General features: G+C 44.1%; 1 protein-coding gene across 1 annotated transcript in view; it reads left to right on the top strand.

Moving 5' to 3' along the window:
• The window catches only part of PTCHD1 (patched domain containing 1), a 33,264-nt gene extending 11,020 nt beyond the window's left edge, over positions 1-22,244 (top strand). Inside the window, exons 2-3 of the mRNA XM_049835010.1 lie at positions 1,299-1,959; positions 19,950-22,244. Coding sequence (XP_049690967.1) covers positions 1,299-1,959; positions 19,950-21,604 — 2,316 coding nt within the window. The 3' untranslated portion in view covers positions 21,605-22,244. The remainder of the gene's footprint in view (positions 1-1,298; positions 1,960-19,949) is intronic.
• Positions 22,245-23,165: the final 921 nt, after the last annotated feature.

Below are 23,165 nucleotides of genomic sequence, written 5' to 3'. Positions count from 1 at the left end.
AAATAAAAGGAATCATGTCCCTGTAGCCAGTTCTCGGTGTCTTGCTCAAAATCTGAAGGCAGAAAATAACTTTTCCCTGTTTAAGGAAAAGAAATTAGAGTCGTTCTTAATTTGGCTCTTCAGCTCCCTGGAAGAGCTGTGGTGTCCCTGCTTTGCAGGTGAAGGACGGCTTCTCCTTCTCTTTTATCAGCCCTGCTTTTGTTACTACACCTTTGCAATGCTCCTACGACCGTTTCCCTTGGTGTAAAAGGGACTGAAGGATAAATCCATGCAGTTCCTCGGAGCCGACCCAGTAATTTGCTCCCCTCATGACAGCAGACGTGGCTGCCCAAGCGACCGGACTGTGCGGAATTCAGAAAAAGTTGCAAGGGTTTTCTATATCTTTTCAAGACGAGGGTAATTTTTCTGCCCTTCTGATGCTCAAAAATGAGGGAATGCACTTTGGGTTAGAGCTCTGACATGGCAAATTTCAGAAGGATGCAAAACAACTTACAAAGGAGGCTGCACTAAGAGCTGCTAGACAAAAAAATAAGCGGTAATAACCTGCAGGCCCTAAAATTAGGGGGCCTACCCCAATTAACAGAACCTCTCAGAGAGAGGAAGAGAAAACCAGTGTCAGTCTCTGCCATTGCTTCCCGCTCTCGCATTTGCTGAGGATTTGATGGGGGAAAGATGGAGGGGAAAAGAGGGCAAATTCATTGATGCCAGCCATTTTATTCCTGCTACATGGACAATCTCCACACTTAGGACATGCAGCTGTGACCTGCCCGTTACTCCCAGTGAGTCCCAGTCCCCTGCCACTGCCAGCTGCTGGGCGGGCGGCACATCCCGTGCAGGCAGCACCCCTGGTCACGGTCCTCTTCTGCCTTCTGCACCTGAAGTTTATCTGTTGAGAGAGGAATTTGGCAATCCCGAGCACGACGGCGTCCCCGGACACGGTCGGGCTGTAGCTCTCGCTTTTACGTTCACCCAGATCGCGTGAAAGTGGAGGCGCGGAACTTTTGAGTTTGCTTATTTAGAGACGCCAAGTGGCAGATTCCCATGGCACAGATGCAAGTCACAGCACACCCGAGTGACCAGCAAAGGACGTAGGGGAATAATACTGCTATTTTAATGCATGTTTCCTTTTTTTTTTTTTTGCAATGAGCGTGCTATTAATACTGCAGTCACCAGAACTTTTGTTGTTGTTGCTTAGATCGAATAGGAAAGGGACAGAGGTGAGGAGACACTGTTGTTCTGGCTGCTACTGTGCGAGATGAATTGATGAGTAACGTGTGTGATTTCTCTTTCCCTTGTAGTTGCACTCTGCTGTGACCAGGATCCAAGTTCAAAGACCTGGTTTCAATTACACGTTTGCCCATATATGTATCCTGAACAATGACAAGACATGCATAGTGGACGACATAGTGCATGTACTGGAGGAATTAAAGGCTGCTCGTTCTTCTAATCGAACTAATTTTGCAATCACTTATCCGATTACTCACTTAAAGGATGGCAGGGAAGTATATAACGGGCATCAGCTTGGTGGGGTTACTGTGCACAGCAAAGACCGGGTGAAGTCTGCAGAAGCCATTCAGCTCACCTACTACTTGCAGGCAATCAACTCGTTGAATGACATGGTGGCAGAGAAGTGGGAATCCATTTTTTGTGACACTGTTGAACTTTTCCAGAAATCCAACAGGAAAGTCAAAATGTATCCTTTCACTTCTTCTTCGCTGAAGGAGGATTTCCAGAAGACGAGCAGGGTGTCAGAACGCTACCTGATCACAAGCTTGGTCCTTGTGGTCACCTTGGCCATTCTTTGCTGCTCCATGCAGGATTGTGTCCGCAGCAAACCCTGGCTTGGCCTGCTGGGATTGCTGACCGTGACCCTTGCCACCCTGACTGCAGCTGGGATCATCAATCTCACTGGTGGGAAATACAATTCCACCTTCCTGGGAATCCCCTTCGTCATGTTAGGTAACTATCTCCTGTCTCCTCTCTCTTTTGTGTGTTTGTGCCTCCCTGACGCATTTCCCAGCAAGCAGAGAAGCCGCGCTGCATGGCTCCTGGTGCCTCCTCCTCTGCAATGCTGCCCAATCTTTTCCTAAACTGTTTGTACCGCGCCGGGACATTAAAATCACGCCTGGGGCTCCGGTCTGGCGTAGCACCCTGCCGTAGGATGCGATGCCTGTGCGGTACCGAGGAACAAGGATGCGTGAATGCCATGCCTCGAGCAGAGGGGGAGCCCAGCTGCTGCTTTTCTGGATGTTTGGTTCTGGTTTTGGTGGCTGGTGTTGGAGGGAAACCTTCGCAGAGGTTCCCCGTGCTGCAACAGCAGCGTCAGCTGTGCCGGCAAACAAAAGAGACCGCACGCGTTGGGTGCTTAGAGAGCGCTGGCTCCTTTGGAGAGCGGAGCCACGCTGTCCCGGCTTGGCAGGCGCCTGTCCGTGGGATAAGGGCCGTGGTCGGTTTTGGGTTTTGTTTCTCCTGAAGCTCCCTCTGTCGGCTGAGCGAGCGTAGGGAGGGTTGTGCAGCCCTGGGGTGGAGGGTTTTGCCTCCCCCGGTCAGGGACGGACCCGTCCGGTGTGTGCCAGCGCATCCCTGGCTCTGGTGCGGGCAGAGGCGTCTTCATCTCCCCGGATTTCGCACCACCTACGCTCGCTGTGGGGTACGGGGTGGTTTGGTTTGGTTTGGTTTGGTTTTCCTCGAGGGTAGGAAAAAAGGAGGAGAGAAGGGCGGTTAGCTTGCTCCCGACCCGAAATCGGTGCCCTCTCCTGTTGGCATCAGGGTGTTTGTGGGGATGCCGCGCACTGTTATCCAAACAGGCAGGAGGACTTCACAGGAGACAAAACGAGAGCTCTGAAGAGTTCGCAGCCTCTTTGTTTGTGTTTGGTTCCTAACCGGTGTGAAAAGCTTTGTGCGCTGTAGGTGTTTAATATGTCCTCATTCACACCATTATTCATTTGTGGAGAATAATACATGCATTGATTGGATCGCAGCTTCCCCAGCTGAAAATCAGTGCTCAGTAATACTTCAGGTTTCAAGTGTAAGAGTGTCTCCGCTGACTTACTCACATCGTGTAGTGACAGGAAACGTTTCGGCACAGCTATCTTTATATCCAGCGCCAGGTTCCTATGCTGTGCCCGTACTGTAGCTGTGGTATTGTTGCACTTTAATTAAAGACTATGCTTCAGTGCATCGCACAACCAGTTAATGTTCAGAATATATTCAGTGACAAAGAAGATTCAGCTACATTATATCGGCTCTCATTTTCAGATGACATCCATGAAAATTAAACTATATCATAATCTAGAGGAAATGCAGCGTGAGAACGTCAGAGTCAAAAGGCAGCTAGCTTTCTGACCCGACTCTTTGCTTTCTTTTGTGGGTTTTTATGCCTGTGCATGTATTATAAAATTCAGTTCCTCAAATTAAGTAGTGTACATTGCATATAATATTACATAGGAGGGGATTTCCAGATGTGTTGCAAGAGTAGTAGAAAAGCAGTCTGAAGTGCAGCCGTATGAAATGAAAGTACCTGGGGAAAGCGACTCAAAAATAGGAAATACTAGCTCTGTTTAGGGATCAAAGCATCTGCTCGCTGAGACAACCTTTCAGATCTTTAATTCGCTAATAGTGACTATGCTGAGACTTGAAATCCTCTAAGACTTACAGATAACTATGAAAAGTTTCACACTTCTATTTTAGTGCTCCTTTAACTGCTGAGCTGTATAGCCAACTCTGCTTTTCTCTTCCTTTTTTTTTTTTTAGTGGGGTTTTTTTTTTGGTCTTGCTTAGCTGAAGTATTCCACTCTTAAAAGGAGTAAGTTTCAAATATGCAGCTCAGCTCTCACTGTGAACAAGTCAAGACAGAGCAGCCAAGTTTGTGTGAATCTTGCTTGCTTCCCCACCCGCATAAAATCTCCTGAGGGACAGGAATATCAACAGGTGAACAGAAGGCACTAAAGACATTCTGGAGTTTTTAATGAGAACTGTTTTAAACCAGCAGATAGCTAGAAAGGCAGGGTGTCCTTTTTTTCTCTGCAGTACAACAGGATTCAGCATGCGTTTCAAAATTTATTTCATGCCTATATGTTGTTTTGCTTATAAAGGATGGCTTAACCCAAGTAACTGAAGGCTAGAGACACAAACTACCCTCTGTTATAGCCCGCTGAACTGCTTCCACTTAATTTCAGTGACCATCAGATTAGATCACAGATTAACTGACCTTTAGAAAGCTAAAGGATTTCTGGCTAACGTTGTAGCCCCGTAGCTATTACTCATAATCTCATGGCTAAAAGCAAAAATTAGATAGAAAAAATGATTACACTGGACGCATTTCAGGCAAGGCCCCTTTATTGCTATAAATCATTAATGAAGTTTCCCCAGTTTATAGGAGGTGAGGATTTTTAATTTTTCATCAGCATCATGGAGCCGGCTGGGGCGGGGGGAGACACACTCTCCAGACATCATTTGCCCTCTGCCACAGGACAAAATGACGTCTTTCCTGACAGATACTTCTCGCCCTGCACTTTGTCTCCTCCTTGGGCCGTTTCCCCCTCTGTCTCACTGCACTACCGCTACGGCAGTTGCATCATGTCTAACCTCAATTCCCCTTTTGCAACTCAGCTGTCCTTTTTTATCTACTGCATCTGGAAAACTGTTTATTTTCTTTTTCTTTGCATACTTGGGACCACTTTTACTTGCCCGGTCCTCTTCCCTTTCATCCCAGGTTTCCTCAGACTCTGCCTACCAGAGTTCCAGCAATCTTCTTGCTTTTGGCCACTCCACATCTTTGTGGAGTGCGGTGCCTAAATCTGGGCGCAGGATTCAGGCTGAGGCTTTCAGCAGCAAGTCGAGTAGGAGGATGATTTCACACATCTTGCATATGGCAATCCTGTTCATACATCCCCATATGACATTCGTTTTTTTCTCAGCAGTACAAAATGGTTGGCATTTGGTTGGTGGCACGTGGTAATTCACGGATCCTTCATGCCACTTTCTACCCTGTTTGCACAATCAGTTATTCCAACCAGCGTGCAGAAGTTTGCCCTTATCCTTGCTGAATTGTAGCTTGTTTATCTGATACCATTTCTCCTCTTCATTAAGTTCATCTTGAGACCATCACTGCCTTTCCAAGATGCATTGACTAGAGTTGGTCGGCAACATTTTGCAATTACCGACTTTTTCATATTTTCAAGAATTACTCTCTGAATAGTTCAAGTAGTTTGTCCAGCCACAAGGCCATTCTAATAATTTAGGCAGTATGTCTGCAAAATACTCCATTCAATGTGCTCTGTAATGCTCAATTTCATTCATCCTGTTTTCTGTGGCATCCCTTCTGCGTCAGCCGTTTCCAAGAGCAAACAAGCCATCGTGAAGGGTACCAGCCTCTGCAAGTGTTGAATCCTTAGCTTTTGCATCAGTAGGACAATTTGAAGTTACTGAATTACCATGGCTTACCAAGTTGCACTCCTAAGCTCGAACTGTGTAAGTGTAGACAGGAACATCTTTTGCCTACCCCACCTGTTAAATATGACATACTGATTGAAACACTTTGTGCGTTGGGTTTAATCACCTTCATGGTAGCTTATTCTGATTTATTTTACTTTAATTATGGCAGGTTACTGTAACTCGGTTCACGAAAGGTAACTCATTAAGTCAGAGTAACTCAGGCATTGATGACTGTATGTAGCCTATGTCACTACCATGACAATTTTTATGTAGTGGCACGTTTCCTTTTAGCCCTTGCTGGTTGCTAATTGAATGGCCAAAACTGAAGCCGGGGCGAGCAAGCAGAGGAGGGCAGGCTGGCTGCAGCAGCTCTTCTCTACGGGTATCTTGTCAAGTCAAGCAGGGAACTTGTCTTCTTCAGCTCTGGATTTATACGGGTACTTCTAACGTGAAAGTGAAGCCTAAAACTTGTGACACTTGGCAGGCTCCCACCATTTGTCTGGGTATATTTTGACTTAGCATATGCCTCTGCGTTTTTTTTTAAAACTGTCATCCGCATTTATCAGTGTGTAAACAAGTAATTTAAGGACAAGATTACTCATGTCTAGTTCATGTGGAATACTTTGCTATCCATTTTTGACCCTAAGAACCAAAAAATTAAGTTCTTCACTTTGGTTGAATTTAAAATAGCTGATTTATAGTGTCAGCTGAAAAGCAGAATGAAAATTCTGATTTCCTTTTGCCTGCCCCGTTAAAAACTACAGATGTTTGGTCTGGCACAGATGCTAACGTATTCATCATAAGTTTCCCTTACACATTAAATGGTGTTTAATAACTGCCAATCCTTAAAAAATAACCAGTTTCCTCAAAAACACCCCACAGTGTTACCAAACAAACTGTCAGACAGGTTTTTGGCGTGACTTTTTTTACTTCCCAGAGGTGGAGCGCAGCATTTAACTTGGGGACTCAAAAGAAAATTGCAGCGTTGCCCTTTGCACTGAAGAGAAAACTAGCAATCTGTTTCCTGTTCCTTCAGAAACTCCTACAGCTTATTCGGGGAGAGGCAGCTCTCTTCAGCTGCCAAGTTCGTGAAAAGCATCGGCTCTGTGAAATCGCGGTGGAATGCCAGGCGCTGCCAGATACGGGCAGGGATGCAGGGCTGGCTCCACCGGCTTATATTTAGCCGCTGATGCTGGCAGGGGAAAACCAGTTAGCGGTTACGAGAGCGGCTTGAGCTTGCAGCGTGCTGTAAATGGAAACGATAGCCAGCCTTGGGTGAAACTCAGCAAAACGGGGGTGAAACTCAGCAAAACAGGGACGAATGCAAAATCCTCTTCTTACCGCTTCCCTCGGTCCTCCCATCACGTCCCGCCCTGTCCGTACGCCCTTTTTGGGAGGAGAGGAGGGGAAAACGGTCAACAGAGCAGGTCCAGGGAGGGAGGACTGGGATGGAGCGGGTGGAAGTGTCTGGGACGACCCAGGCAGGGTCCTCCTGAGCTTCGGTCGTGGGTGGGGGGAAAGTTGGGGGGAGAAGGAGACAGCACGGGGCTGCAGGAGGGGGCACAGGAGCGGGAGAGAGGTGTGGAACGCTTTGGGAGGTATGCGGAGGTACCAGGGCTCGTAGGAGCACCTCACAATTCGGAAACACAAATTTTTTGGATGCGCATCTGGCACGTGGCTCGCCACGGGGAGAGCCGTGCTAGTTGGAGGAGTGGGCTGAGGTATCTGTATGGGGGGTGCAACAACTGGGAGCAGCAAAGATGGGATCAGAGGTCGGAGTCAGCTGGGAAAGAAAGTCAGAAGGAAAACACTAGGAGACAGCAGAAGAGGGGAGGTCAGCGCATTTGGTGATGGGAGTGAAAAAGCAGAGGAGGGCAAGCGAGAGGATTGCTGAAGGTTAGGGACCACAAAGGCAGCAGGTAGCTAAACCAAGCAGGGCAGGTAAAAACCAGCGCAAAAACCCTGAGAGGGTGCTGGGCCCAGCACATACCAGCACAAGTGGCTCGCTGGAGCTGCACCTTGGTGCCCATAAGGTGCCTGGCCCATCTTCTTCTTCAGTTTTCTGGAAGAACATGCTGGCAGGGAATTGCAACATATGCCAAATTTGTACGCCCTAAAAGCATTCATTATCCTCCCTATCAAGCACCCAAGTGTTTGCTATATTCAATAAAACTGAAGTGTCAACATTGGTTACATATAGAGAGTTTCAAAGAGAGAGAACCAGCCCCCGCGCAGGTCTCCCCGGTGCCCTTCAGTCCACACACAAAGGTAACACACACACACCAATGTTTAACTTCGTATAGTACTTTTCCACCAATTTTCCTGTTGTCAGTTAATAAAAATGTGAAGCTTACTGAGTCCCTCTTGTTTTTATTCCCCGAGCTGAGTTTTCTCGCTCTCCCTGCCTGGCTTCCCCTCTGCCTTCTCTTTGTGCTGGGAAGAAGCGTGTCCTCCCTCCGCTGGCTTCTCTCCCTGCCCCTTTCTCCCATCTCATCCATCCCATTTTCAATCCCTGGCAGCCTCTTCCACCAGGTCTCACCTGCCTCCCTGCTCCAGGACACGGCATCTCCTTCCCGATGCCTGCATAGCTCTCTGCATCTTTAGGTCTCCCTAAGCTTCCATCATCTTTTCTCCTGTTTTCCCCACTCCCACCAGTGTGTCCCCTCTGCCATTTTGTTGTTGGTGTTTTTTTAATTTCTCTTCTTTCCCATCTTCCCCTCTCCTCGGCCACAGCTGGGCCCATTGCTCCTACCCTTTTCCCCATATTCTTGAATAACTTCCTTGGCTCCCAAACAGGTCTCTGCCATACCCTGCCGTCATAGCTCGGCTGCTTCAAATTTCCCAGTGATTTCCACCATTCATCTTTTGCTTTTTTCACGCTGCCAGAGGACTCCAAGAGTGCCCTGGAAGTACACTTGGTTTTTTGTCACTCCATCTGCTCGTCTTTCCCAGTTCAACCCCGCACAGCTCAGTTATACTCCTCAAACATTTTGTGTTCTGTTCCATTTGTTCCCCCTTCTAAGAAATAAATAAAATTAATCTGGTTTTATTTACCCTGAGCAGAATCCCAGGCATGTCATTTTCCTAGTCATTCCTATTTCCTCTCCTTTTTCTCTCCCCAGTCCCTCAGTCTCCTCCTGAGCTCCCTAAGCAGCCCTGCATCTTCTGCAGTCCCTCAGGCATCACTCAGCATTTCTGTTCCTCGTGGGGAAGAGCAGAAGTAGGCCCCCAGGCCACCCTTCCTCACTCAATGTACCAACAAGTCAGCTCACCAAAATCAGTGGGTTTCCACCCAAAGGCGAGGTGATTAACCATTTCTCCCTCTCTCTCCAGTTCTCCTCCTGAAGGAGGATGTCCCAAGCCCCTTGAGGAACCCAAACACCAAGAAGCCACTAATGCATGGGAAGGAAATAGGCTTAAAATACAAATGGTGGCAGAGTATTTTAGATTCTTGTACCAGCCCCTTACCCTGCAGCGCAAAAGCAGCAAGTAGAGCATCCAGCCGGCCATGTGCGATGGCAACACGGCCAACATGCGTCCATGTTCCCCCCTCACCGCCGCCACCCCCCCGGTGAAATCCTTGCATGCATACGTGCTTCTTGGCTTCCGAAGAGTGTCGATGACTCAGTAAATATAATGCTCTTTGGAAAAGAGGAGCTGTAGCTGTAGGAAGTCAGTCCAGGGAACAGTTTAATATTGTAAGCAAGTACTGTACAATCATTGAGTGAGATCAGGCATTGTCTCTTGACCGGTGGTCCTCCAATATGCACTTACTTCGTACGAAAAGTGTGTTACAGGTGATGCAGTGCATTTAAGGAGCATTTATTTATGCAAACACTAGCAGAAAGGTGTTATACTTTTACTGCCTGCATTCTTTTAACTGCAGAGGAGTCAGTGCGTGTGATGGTTTAATGCAAGGGCTTGTCAAGAGAAGTCCCAAACAAAGTTACTGAGAGTTTGGCTCTGACATCCTGATTTTCTTCAAGTAGTGAAGTCCCTCAAGAGAAACCTTCCATATGTATGAAAATATATTGGAAGTTCACAGGTTAGAGAAAAGAAACCTTTTACTATCTCTATATACACATGTAGGAAATATATATATATGTTTGTGGTATACTTTGCGTACGGCACTCAGATGGTCAATGAAGACCTGGGGAACGTCAGCAGACACTGATGTGACTTTCCATTTTAGGTCATTCTGTGAGAGAGATGGTGCACGTTTTGTGCATCTAATAAATGGTGGCATCCCCCCAAACAGGCAATAGCTGAGAAGCCCATGTGCCAGGGAGGGGGCCTGCCATTTTCGGGTCGTGAGACCTCTGCGTCCTGGCAGAGGACACTGGCAGAGATGCATTAAGTTAAATTGGAATAAGTTAAGTCTGGTTGCTTGGTGGAAAGCCCAAGCTGACTGCTGCCAAACTTGCAATGATTTCTTTTTTTTTAATATTTTTTTTCAGTAAAAATAATAGGTCTTTTATGCTTTAACGGAAGTTTGCAACTTTTTGAACGTTGTGTTTCACATATGGTTCATCTATATATTATGAGTAAGAGTAATGACAAACATCTCTTAAAAAGGAGAATTTAAGGGTATGTCAGTTGTTTTGGTTGCAGCTTTCTCACTAGAAAAGGGGAACGTGAAGTGTGGTAAACTAATCCATATTCCAGTAGGAAAACACTCCTAGAAGCAATTGATAATTTAGCTTGTGAGCTTAGAAATTTAAAACAGATTTAAAACATGACTTTGCCCCAGATGTACTGACTGTGCCTTATTCTGTCTTCAGGAACTATCATGTACTATATGTCACTTGGCTATTCTGTAACATGGTAAACATTAACCTTGCACAGATGGTTGCAGGTGGCTTTCATTTGCCTTTAAGTAATTTTTTTTACACAGCATGCATAAAAACTGTCAAAAACTCCCTTCGTGGGGAAAGTCAGTTTGCAATCTTGCCTGCTGATACGAATCTAAGTGTGCCATGCGTGAGACGAGCCCGGTAGTACTTAACATATAACTCTACCTCTAACCACCTCCGTGGCTAGTGAGGCTTGAGGTACGTACATCATGGGGGAAATTCGTCTTGCCGGCCACATCTGTCATTCCTTTACTATCCCGGCATCCCATCCTGCGTGGCTCCCTGGTGCAGAGGGTGGTCCTGGGTCCCCCCGCGCATCCCCGGGGTCCATACCCAGCGGTGGCGAGCAGCCCTCCTCATCCTCCACACCACAAAACTAAGCCTTTCTCCCCGTCTCTTCAAATACCAGCCGGGGGATTTTTTTCTGCTGTTTCCGAGTTAATATATGGCAAAGAGGCGTTATTGGGGGTCTCCCGGGCAGGGAGACCCTTTGAAGGCCAGTGGGAATTAGGTGCTCCCCTCCCATTTGCCCCAAAACCACAGGCTTGCACGTATGGCGCAGGTTTGGCTCAAATGCTTTCAGTTCAGGTCTGCACGAGGTCAGGGTAGTTGGTAGATGAGCGCGCCACGCAATCATAAATATTCCAGCAGCTAAACCCAGATTTCACTAACGCTAAGCTCCTTCTGTTGCGCTGAACGAAATATGACTTTTAACTTTTGCCAGGTCTTTCATGAGAACAGAGGAAAGCAAGTCACACGTTTGAACAGAGTTGACAGCCTGCTATTTAAACGCCAAAACAAGCCTTTAACGATCCTTAAGTGGGATTAAATATTCACTTTATATATAAAAGTAGATTTTGAACTATAACTTGCTTTGCTTATCTGTCTTTCTCAAAATAAAAGAGCCACTCAAGTTTTCTCTCAAATGTACTTCTGTTTTTAAAATGTGCTTATTTGACATTCTTGCTATCGCTGTAACAACAAAATCTCAAATATTACATTGGTTCAGTGCTACAAAAGGGTGATCCAAGCAGAACCCAACATTTTCCCAAAGCCTAAATCAGTAATTTTCACTCTATTGAAATCAATGGGACTATTCAAGATTAATCACACACGTGCTAAATTACGCATATAATCATTATAATAACAGGTTATTAGTTTGTATTGAATTTGGTATGGTTTAAAAAAAAATAATTTAAAAATGCAATATTAAGTGAGAAGATGGTTTTTTATAATGAATAGCTTTAAAATACACATACTCCAAAAATAAAAAGTGGCAAACCATGTTTCTGCCATTGCTGATTAAGGACAGTAGTGAAGACTAGGACTATGAATACTGAGGCATTGTTTAATTCTACTTATTTAAAATACTTCTCCTTCTCTTTCTTTCTTTTCCCCTTACATAGGTAGAAAAATGACAGGAATGTCTACATGTGTCTTGTGCATGTGTATGTATTTCGTCAGAGCTAGGGATTTATATGTAGAATGATTTTCGTTTCAGTAATAGTATGTAGATCACGCTCTTAAAATCAGCTTGTGATGTGTACTGTTTTCTAAAACATCAGCGCGTTGTTGCTTGTTTGCCACGATAGAAGATATTACTGGGGAGTTTATAATTGGGGTGCATCACGTATCCCAAGCATTGCTGACTGTGTCCCGACCATTTAGGGTGAGAGCGAGAGCGTGAGGGTGATTTCTTTTTGTCAGTGCATTCTTTGTGCAAATGTGTACTTTTTAGTATAACTCAGAAAGGGCCACACCTGACCAAAACAGAGCGTTGCACAGGGGAACAGAGAGCTAATCCTATGCCGCGCTTCCAAAAGTTAAGTTTAGAAACGTAGAAAATGCAGGATATTATGGCAGACATTAATTGCCAGAAGACTGGGATCAAAACGACTCCGGTAGAGCAGATCCGTATGAGTCTTAGGAGGAACGTAGCCCCTTTTTTAAGCTGTGCTTGGCCGCGCTACGCGAGACCTAAATGAGGCATAAACCTCGTGCTGGATTTCCAGATGCGCACCCTGTTTTCCTGCCTGCGCATTAGGCAGTTTGAGCGCAGAGAGCCTTTCCACAGGATCTACGGCTAAAAATAACGTCGTGGTCTCATAGCATGAAGCTCTGAGCCCCAGTTGAAGGTTTCTCCTCTGCAGGCACCAACCAATACGGCGTGTTGTGTGGGGACGCTTTCTCTTCAGCGGTGGGCACAGCCGCCCACAGCTGTGAAACGCAGCAGATCCTGGGAGCGTATTATTAAACATTTGGGTTTCTCTTGTTTTGTTGCCAAGTAGATACCGCCCAAAACACAGCTCACTCTCTCCGGAGACTGAGGCAGATTTTTATCTGGTGGGAATGTGCCAAGACGCTCGTGGTTTTGATCCCGGCAGTAAGTCGAGGAATACACGGCCGTGCCTGGGGCTTTCAGACTGGGATGACCGGTGCTGTTGGAGAGATCAGCCTGACAGTTGAGGGTGAATGGCTAATACTCAAATGTAAAGCAATCCCAGAGATTGAGCTGCTGGTATCATGCCTAGATGCCTAACAGACTGACATATCTAATTTCAGTATGCTTCTCTTTTGGGAAGACCCCAAGTTGGACGTTAACATCTGCAGGCATAGTATATCTTAGTAATAATAGGTGTAAAATTTAGTAGTCTTTAAAACAAGTGCAAATACTTGAACCTACCCAGCAGCACTGTCATCATATTTTTGAGGTATGTTGTCATACCTGTAATTCAGTTACACTACAGATATTTAGGGTCTGTGTAACAGGAGGTAAAGCAACCAATGCAATATGTACAGCCTATGCTTATACCAGGGCACCCCACCCCGTATTGCTCTTTGTGTGTCCTTAATCCATGTATCACACCTGCATGCAGCACTCAGGCTTACTTGGCCTTCGAACCTGGGCTTGGAGCTATGAAACGAAGTCAGGCTGTGCTTGGGTGGCTGGGACTTGGCTCACTTTGCAAATGAGGATGTGTTTAAGACTACGCAACTGTCCACAGCCCTCGGTCCCCTTGCCACAATTCTCCTGAGACGAACACTGCTGCCTGGACACACAGTTGATCAGATGAGTACCTTATAGGATGTTAGCATCCTATAGGATTTTGCTCTACGCTATGAACTGGGCTCCCAGAAATATTCAGGCAAGTGCAGGAAAAGCGAGTACGATTTGCAGTGCATTTTCTTTGCTCGGCAGAAATGTTTGGGACGGGCAAGTCTGCGCAGGGTGGGACGTCCAACGCTACCCACCCTCTTTGAGGTCTGACGCGTGCAGCCAAACTGTAGAGTTGCAGCACCGTTGATGGACCACAAAGGTGGACGGTGGTGAAAGTAACCTACGGTTTGTTGCAACAGCGTGCTAATGATGACTTACTTAACTGGTCGGCTCAACCCATGCCACTAAATTGCTATAAACTCAGTGAAAACTGTCGTATAAATTAGGCTTCGTGCTAATTCTGTCTGCATGCTGAAGGATCTCGGTTAGCTGTAGTATTTTCTTATTTTAGTGAGAACAAGGTATGAAGCCAGATGTTTGCTTCAGCTGGCTGCAAATTCCCTTCCTCTGCCTGCCTATTCAGTAATGCTTTGAACCTACTATATGTTGCGGGTTAAAATCGTGCCTGCTGGGGGAGGCCGCGTGAGACAGGTCGCGTATTTAGTCAACAACTGGTTGACTGCAACTCCTGTGGCAAAGGGAGTCCGGATTAGCAGTTTCACTTGGCTTTTCAGAAGATGGGAGCTGATGAGCTCACTGATCTAGCTGGAAAAAATAAGTCAGCAGGGGGAAATTATCTCAGCCTCTTTGTTGACATTACTGTGGAAAGCAATCCCAGAGCTGAGCAGTGTACGTTGTTATTTTTAATACTGTCAGCTAGGAAAATTCATTGTACCTTCATTATATCATATGTTATTACAGGTATCATTTTGGAAAGAGCAATTCCTGCAGTGTGATTCTGATCTCCCATGTACTAATTTTGCCCAAGTGCAGTTCTTGAGACCCTGCCTGCATTGGCAGAAAGGTGGGATATGGGTTTATAGCATCCTAGCTATTTCATGTTAATTTGTCCAGTGTTTGTTTGTGCGGATGGTATTTCACTGCACTTTGAATGTGAAACAAGCTGTCCTTCACAGATTTCCACAAAGCAAGCTGGTGCAACATAGCTAGCCCTCTGTAAATTCACACACTTTTTTACAGCACACTAAATTCCTTTTGCAGACAAGTGCTTCTATTCAGTGGGATGATTTCAGGCTTAAATCAACCTAAGAGAGACAGCATTCGTCCAGCTGAACCGATAGTGTTACAAGGATGCAGCCATTACAATACAAGCAAAAACCGTAAATCAAAATGCAGACTCAACCTCCATAACTCCATCAGAACATGCTTCCACTTCAAGTTTTTGCCCACCCAGTTTACAAGGCTCCCATACATCCTACCATGACTCATTCCCAATTTCAGCCAGTCTTTTGTGCCATCAGTGTCAGGAAAAGATTTCAGATTAAAAAGTAACCCTCAAAAAAAAAACCCAAAAAAACCAACTGTTGCTGATGTTTCTAATCCTGCCTATTCCTTTAGCCCAATTTAGATGAGAAACAGGTGAATTTGTAGCAATGAGGGAGCAGCAAACTTTGGTAGGGGAGGGGAACCAGTGCCTTAGAGGGGAGAAACTCCCCTTAACCCAGCTTTGCTGCTAGAGACGTCTGCCCTTTTAGGAAGTCAGTTTGGTGCTTTATTAGTCTTAATTCTGGCAGTTAATGGGCAACATACGTACTGGTGCAGCATTCAGCCTCGCTGAGGTGGAGATCAATCATTATTAGAGTTTTGTGCGCCACTGCGTTAAAATGGGATGAATAAAACTAATTACCCCTAAAATGCGACCTTCCAAACAGAAGGCTGGAACTTCACAACCTGTAAGTGGCAGTTTATTCAGAGAGATTTTACTCAAGCATCAAACACACACAGAGACATACAACCGTCAAAACAGTAAGAACAAAAAAACCAAGACCCACAGTGTACTGTTATTCTCTACTTTCATAGATGCGTAAAACTGCAAGGAGAGGAACCAAAACCTTGTCTGCTGTCATTCCCCTTACTTTCTCCCAAACCTCAGTGCAGTAAGATGTGGTCACGTGATTTTAGTGTAAAATTGAACATATCCCTTAATCTTTAAACAATAAAAGCAGGCAGCAGCCTTTGGTTTAGGGACGCAATTAAGCCAAGTGAATAGAGAGCTGGTCCGCGACCCCGGTGACCGGGAGGTCACTTCGCTGCCCTCCCACAGGCTCCGGGGCTGCTTTAAATCCCTTCATCCCCCTCTGCTTTTTGCCAGGCAGGAGCATTTTCTTCCGTTTCCCAAACAGGAGTGGAGCCAACTTTAAGCCTAGGCTGCCGATGCCCGTCAGTAAAGGCCTCTTGCTTGAACAACCACGGAGCAGGGGAAAAGATGCATTTCTTTTTTGAGATTTTAAAATGGTACTAAAAAGAACAGCTGAAGTGCCCGCACATAAGTAGTGTTTAAAATGAGGTAAATAATTTGATATTTGTAAGCAACAGAAAATTTTGCCTTAGTTTTCACAACTTCCTGCAAGTGGGGTTTTTTTTTCCTCTCATGCATGCTCTGCATTGGTTTTGCAGAGCATGTGTAATTGCAAGACTTGATCCTGACGGAGGCAAATGAAACTTTTTATAGCATTTTTCAGGCTACTCATAAAAGCGCTGTATTTAAGCTAGGCATAATTTACTGGTTTTATTGCTGGTATTGTTATTAGCTTCTAAAATTAAAGATAGCCCACCTCAGCCGGTAAAAAAATTAAGGTCCTCAGAAATAACTGTCGTCTTCATTTTTTTTTGGCTACAAAAGCCTGCATTTCTGTCCTCAGTCATCCAAGACATGTGGTAGGAGTATCTCCTACAATGCAAAGTAGTAGAAAAAGAGAATAAGGAAAAAAAGTGTTTTGTCCCCATTTTGTCCGGTGCCTTTCTTCTGTTCCCCTAACATTTTCCTTTGCCCTTGCAGAACCTCTTTTCCTTAAAAAAATCCCATCTTTCATTGTACTCCCTCTTCTTAGCTCATGGTTATACAGCCAGACTGTAGGGCATGACCAGTGAATCATAATAGCAAATGTCAACAGGAAAAGATCTCCAGTAGCCCATTAGCTGTTTGAGTTCATATTTATTATTTACTGAATGACTGTGAATAATGAACAAATTGCTCTAAATCATTACAGATTTGTGGCTAAATCTCTATTACAAAGGGAGAATCGGTTAAAGCAATTACGGAATTTATTTGCAAGGAAAAATTTACCTTCTCGTTAATATTATGTAGGGTAGACGTAGCACCAGTGAGGGGAAGAGAGGTAATCAGTGCAAATCAGTTAGGGATGCAAAAAGCGGAAACTCTGAAATGACAGAAAAGTGAAAGAAATTATCGCAAAATGCTTCCATGGAGCTATCTGCCCTAATCTCTGTGGGTTAGACTTATGTGAGCATCAGTGAGTTAGACAACGTTGGAGATGATTGTCACCCCAAGTTGTGCTTGTAGTCAGTATTGAGAGGTGTCAATTAGGTTAGCTAAATCCCATTGTAGCTAAATAAGTCTAATCTTTGGACTGCCATGCCTAATTTGTGCACGAGTTTGGGCTTAATCTTTTTCTCAGAAGATACTGGATCAGGTCAATAGTGCCACTGATGCAAAAAGTGTGCAAGTTTGTCATTTAGGCTTGTCTTCCTAAAGGTAAATGAGAATTTTGTAGCTATTATACAAATGGACAGAGGAATCACGAACTGTACAATTGAAGGAAAACACCAATTCCTAGCATGCAGATTGTGTAGCAAACAACAAAAAGAACCTATCCTAAAATAGAAGAGTATCTAAATGTTTTTCTGTTGGCTTTGTGGAGCACATGCAGTGACGCCTCTTTGTGCATTTACTTGAGCAGTTGTCTAAATCAGATTCCATTTTAGGGTAGTCTCAAAGACTATGTAAGAGCAAATTGTGGTTTTACGTTTCCTACTTAAAGAAAATATGTGGTACCAGGAGTCATGTTATCAGACGTTATCCAAAATCTTATACCTGTTAAAAAGTCATGCTCAGCATCATATTTAATTAGCTCTAAGTTCTTTTTTCTTCATTGCAAAGTCAAAGGCTTTCCAAATTAATGCAGCTATTTGAGTATTTTTAGGCAAGAGCCTATTACCGCTGAAATGTTTTTTTACAAAAACATGCTATAGCTAAAGCTCACGATGGAAGTAATTTGTAATATTCAATGACCTCATTTTATTCTGTTTTGCTCACTCGAAGCTAATGCATATGATGCCATGTGAAATTCTCAGACGAGCCTGTCCGCAGGACTTATGGGAGCCATAAATGGATTAAACCTCTCACTCCCTGCTTTGGCAAGTGATCAGTTACATTTAAATAAAGGTCAGTCTGTCTTTACAAAGAACACACTGAAAGCAAGCTTAATAGCTTTCCCTACTGAGCCTAGAACATAACTATTTGAAGGATAATTAGCAACGGGGTGCCAGTCACTGATTGTGCTTTTTGCTTGATTTTACGTCTGGGGAGTTCCAGTATTCCCCATTAGCTTTAAGAGGGGGCATGGTGCTAGTTATCAAATTGACAGTCTTGACCTGGCCTCTGAAAGCAGCTGTAAAACATTGTTTGGGAAAATTAAGATGAATGCCAAATGCCATACCAAAACCAGGACTGTAATATTGCTACAAATTGGACATTCGTGGTCCATGCTGTGACTCCAAATAACAACATAGGTAAGATGCCTGATATACGTGAGAGCGTGGTCTTGGTTACTCTAAATACACCAGGAGATACACCAGCTGTCCTATTATCTCATCTTATGAGCTCTGTATTTTGAATTCTTTATAAAATACCCCATACTTATTCTTTTCAGCATTAAGAGTGACCAGCTGTGACATCTGTTAAAACAGACAGGCTATTCCTTGCAGGAAGGGTGGAGTGAATCAGCTACGGCTGCCCCTACGGTAAAAGGCACTGACCACAACAGGGTTATTTTGTCAAGTTAATGAATTTTTAGCCCACAGGCAGCATTTAAGAATAAACAGGATCATAGAATCATAGAATGGTTTGGGTTGGAAGGGACCTTAGAGATCACCTAGTTCCAGCCCCCCAATATATTTTTCTGGTCGTTCAGAATACCTCATTTGTTTGGGGGTTTCTTGGCTGATATTCATAGCCCTTGTGGCAAAAGCGATAATCATCTATGGGCGGAGAGGTCAGAGCCGATGCAGCAATTTTGGTACTCTGCAGACAGCCCGAAATTCTAACAGAGATCTGTGAATTACCTTGACCTGCCTGACTGGAGCATCAGCTTCAAAAGTCGAGTGATTGCACTTCAGTGTCGTCAGCAACTAATTCAGCACTGATCGTTTTATCTAATGTTATCAGGGAATGGGTAACAGCAAAACACCATGGACTGGCTTTTGGGAATTTCTGGAGATAATGCAAGGGCAGACCAGAGAGGTAGACCGGGGACAGCAATAACGGCAAAAGAATAAGGAGGAGGAGTAATTAAAAGGCAGCAAAGAGGGTGGGATTAGATGGAAGGGGTCTGTTAAGTAAAGATGAACATGATTTGAATTATTGTGAGAAAATATTACAGTCTTATGTTCTAGGTGTGTGCAAAGACTGTTTTTCCGTTCATCTCTGTGTAAAACATCAGCCTACTTTTATCTCAACCACTCTCACCTGATAGCTGGTGCCGGTTCAGGTCCACTATGAGAGAGCAGAGGTCTGTGTCCTCCAAATGTGCCTTGGTTATCAAGCACAAAATAGAAACCGTAAGAGGAAGATGACCAAGCAGGAGATTAAGATAAAACCGTGTACTTTTCCTGCTTTACCTGCACTTGGGGTTTAAACACAGGATTTTAGGTCCTCAGGTCTTCATCTCCTTTCATGAATGCTATATCCATTTTAAGAGTTAATTAAATACAAAACATGGGAACTGCCAAGAAAAATAGAGCTGTATTTGGTTTTACAAGCCCTTAGATATATTAAAGTAAGAAGACTAATGCCTTAAGCAGTTCCATATCTGTTCTCACATTCTGCATCTCTAAAATTTATTTGTGCTTTTTTTGTTTGTTCCGCTTCTAGGATTTCTTTTTCCTGACGGAAAATTTGTACGGGAAGTGGAGAAATCAGTGACTGACAATTTTCAGCTTATATGAAAGTTTCATTTTTTACAGATTTTCTACAAAGCAGCCAACTAATGCTCTGCTTCCAACATAGGCACTTCAAGGTCGTATTTCTTTGTTTTCACCACAGGTCAGATCCCATCACGAGGAAAAACTAATTTCAAAGCATCTTCCATCACAGGCACTCCGAAATAATGAAACGAAACAGCCAACCAGGAAAAAAAAAAATCCTTTTTCTTTAACCCATCAACCCTGCGCCAGCGATGCAGAACTCTCCTCAAGCTCTGGCAGTAAGATTTGCTAGTCAGGTAGCGAACGCGCTCCTGTGACTTAGACGTCCATAATCATTTCTCTCTTCTGCAGGACGTTTATGTCAAGCATTGGTAACGGCCAGCTGTGTCTCCTTTGAGGCTTTTAGCATGCCCACGTTACGTTTTTCCAGGTGTTGATTCGAGTACTTTAAACACTCGCTTTGTTCTCTATTGTAGGTCATGGGTTATATGGGACTTTTGAAATGTTGTCCTCCTGGAGAAAAACTAGAGAAGACCAACACGTTAAAGAGAGGACTGCAGCCGTATTTGCAGACTCCATGCTCTCGTTTTCTCTCACCACTGCCATGTACCTGGTCACTTTTGGAATAGGTGCCAGTCCCTTCACTAACATTGAAGCAGCCAGGATTTTCTGCTGCAATTCCTGTATTGCAATTTTCTTCAACTACCTCTATGTACTCTCCTTTTATGGTTCCAGCCTGGTGTTTACTGGCTACATAGAAAACAACTACCAGCATAGTATCTTCTGCAGAAAGGTACCAAAGCCAGAGGTATTGCAAGAGAAGCCTGCATGGTATAGGTTTCTTCTGACAGCCAAATTCAGCGAGGACACAGCGGATTCGGAGGAGGCGAACACTTACGAGAGTCATCTTTTGGTGTGGTTCCTGAAACGCTATTATTGTGACTGGATAACAAACACTTACGTCAAGCCTTTTGTAGTTCTCTTTTACCTTGTTTATATTTCCTTTGCCTTAATGGGCTACCTGCAGGTCAGTGAAGGGTCAGACCTGAGCAACATCGTAGCGACCGCGACACGGACCATTGAGTATACGACTGCCCAGCAGAAGTATTTCAGTAACTACAGCCCGGTGATTGGGTTCTACATCTACGAGTCAATCGAGTACTGGAACACCAGTGTCCAGGAGGACGTGCTAGAGTATACCAAGGGCTTTGTGAGGATATCTTGGTTTGAAAGCTACTTAAATTACCTTAGGAAACTCAACATATCTACCGGATTGCCCAAGAAGAACTTCACTGATATGTTGAGGAACTCCTTCCTGAAGACCCCTCAGTTTGCCCATTTTTCAGAGGATATCATCTTTTCCAAGAAATACAACAACGAAGTCGATGTCGTGGCCTCCAGGATGTTCTTGGTGGCCAAGACAATGGAAACCAAGAGGGAAGAACTTTATGACCTCCTGGAGACCCTGAGGAAGCTCTCTCTCACCTCCAAGGTGAAATTCATCGTTTTCAATCCATCGTTTGTGTACATGGATCGTTATGCCTCTTCAGTGGGAGCGCCCTTACAAAACTCCTGCATTAGTGCTTTATTTCTGCTCTTCTTCTCTGCATTCCTGGTGGCAGACTCTCTGATCAATGTCTGGCTCACTCTAACTGTTGCCTCGGTTGAGTTCGGAGTTATAGGTTTTATGACCTTGTGGAAAGTGGAACTAGATTGTATTTCTGTGTTGTGCTTAATTTACGGAATTAATTATACAATTGATAACTGTGCTCCACTGTTATCAACCTTTGTCCTGGGCAAAGAGTTCACAAGAACTAAATGGGTGAAAAATGCCCTGGAAGTGCATGGGGTAGCTATTTTGCAGAGCTACCTCTGCTATATTGTTGGTCTGATTCCTCTTGCAGCTGTGCCTTCAAATCTGACCCGTACACTGTTCAGGTGCTTGTTTTTAATAGCATTAGTCACCTTCTTTCACTGCTTTGCCATTTTACCTGTGATACTGACTTTCCTGCCACCGTCCAAGAAGAAGAGGAAAGAGAAGAAGAATCCTGAAAACCGTGAGGAAATAGAATGTGTTGAAATGGTGGATATGGATAGCACCCGAGTGGTTGACCAAATTACAACAGTCTAACTTGTTTGTTTGTTGCTTTTTTACACTAGGTCTTACTGAGGAAAAAAAAAAAAAAAAAGAAACCAGTACTGACTAAATATCTGGGGAGAGGAAGAGGTTTGGAGGTTTTCCCTCCCCCCTCTAAGCTAAATCCAGGAATATTCAAAATGATGGGAGAAATTAAAAATAAATTTTAAAAAAGAGCCGGGGGATTGTACCGTGCTCAGCTCCTGTAACAGGTATTACGAGAGAATTTGCACACACATGCAAAGAGGGGTTGAATTTTAGACGCATGGAGTAAGATCTAATGAGAGAAATTGGGTTCCTAAGCAGCCGTCTGCATCGTCTGTACTGCAGATGCTGCAATTATTGTGGCTAAACCCAATCAGATTGAAAGGTCAACTGTCAAGGCTGAAGTAGCACTAAATGTTCGCTGGATGTAAAGGCTTTACAAACTTTCTGCACAGCAATAACTCAAGTCAGTGAGTCAGCTCTTATAGGTCTTAGCCATCACATTTAATTTTTCTTTTCTCCCCTAATCTAAACATTTATGCAAGACTGTATAACAGATAGCAAACTGTACTGGGAAAGAAGGCAGTACACAGCAACCAAATGCTTTCCAAACGCTTTTACATTATAAATCACTTTTTTTTCCTAAAAATATCATTATTTTAAAATGTAAATCATCCCTTGTAACATTTTTAATCATGGTTTTATAGCTGTTTCTTTTTCTTATAAAAACAAAAAAAAGAAAAAAAAAAAGAACAGAAAAATCCCAGTGACTCTTGTCACTCTAGAAAATATATAATTCTATTTTATACATGTCTCGCTACTAGTTAAACATGTAATCTGCTTTACCAACTGTAATTTTGTTAGCACTCTACTAACACGTGTGAGTGGATCTAGCAGCAGACAGAAGATGGTGTACTGAATATTTCAGCACCAAAATCCATGACACAAACCTCAAATAGTAAAATGTCATCAAGAAAGTGAATGTTAGGGCTCTTTTAGTGAGAGCCTATTTCAGGCCATTCACTGGTAATGCACACTAAGAGGATTAGTGGGTAGTTTTACATAATGTATAACTTAATCCCTCAACCTTCCTAGAGTACCTGTAAAGCAATAGACCTTGCAGCTACGGGCTTTTCCAAGAGACAGTAGACCGGGAGAGTTGTATGGAGCAGACCAAAGGCTGGGGCTGCAGTTTAGCAGCGGCAAGTTAAACAATGTCCCCAAAGAGCCCGTATCTAAGGGGTCTATTGAAAACATCACATCTGAGGGAAGGAAAAAAAAAAAAAAACAACTTAAAAAGATTACATTACTGAGTCTTTTTGGAGCTGTGAGTTCTAAATCAATAATTCTGTCAGCATCTGTGATGTGGAGTAATACAGATAAAGCAGCATCTCTTTCCTCCTCCACCCCCTCCACCCTTAAGAGCGACAGGCTCATTACTGTAAGGTTTTATCATGCAGTTGAACCCCAGTGGGGATACGTAAGCCAATTCTGTAGGTTTTGCTGAGAGTATTCCGACTATACGTTGCCTGCGAAAACCCAGTTGCGGGAAGCTGGCTGGTGTGTCGGG

The sequence above is a fragment of the Accipiter gentilis genome, chromosome 32 (genome assembly GCF_929443795.1).
Source record: "Accipiter gentilis chromosome 32, bAccGen1.1, whole genome shotgun sequence".
Taxonomy (NCBI): domain Eukaryota; kingdom Metazoa; phylum Chordata; class Aves; order Accipitriformes; family Accipitridae; genus Astur; species Astur gentilis.
This window is presented reverse-complemented; position numbering and strand designations above follow the sequence as displayed.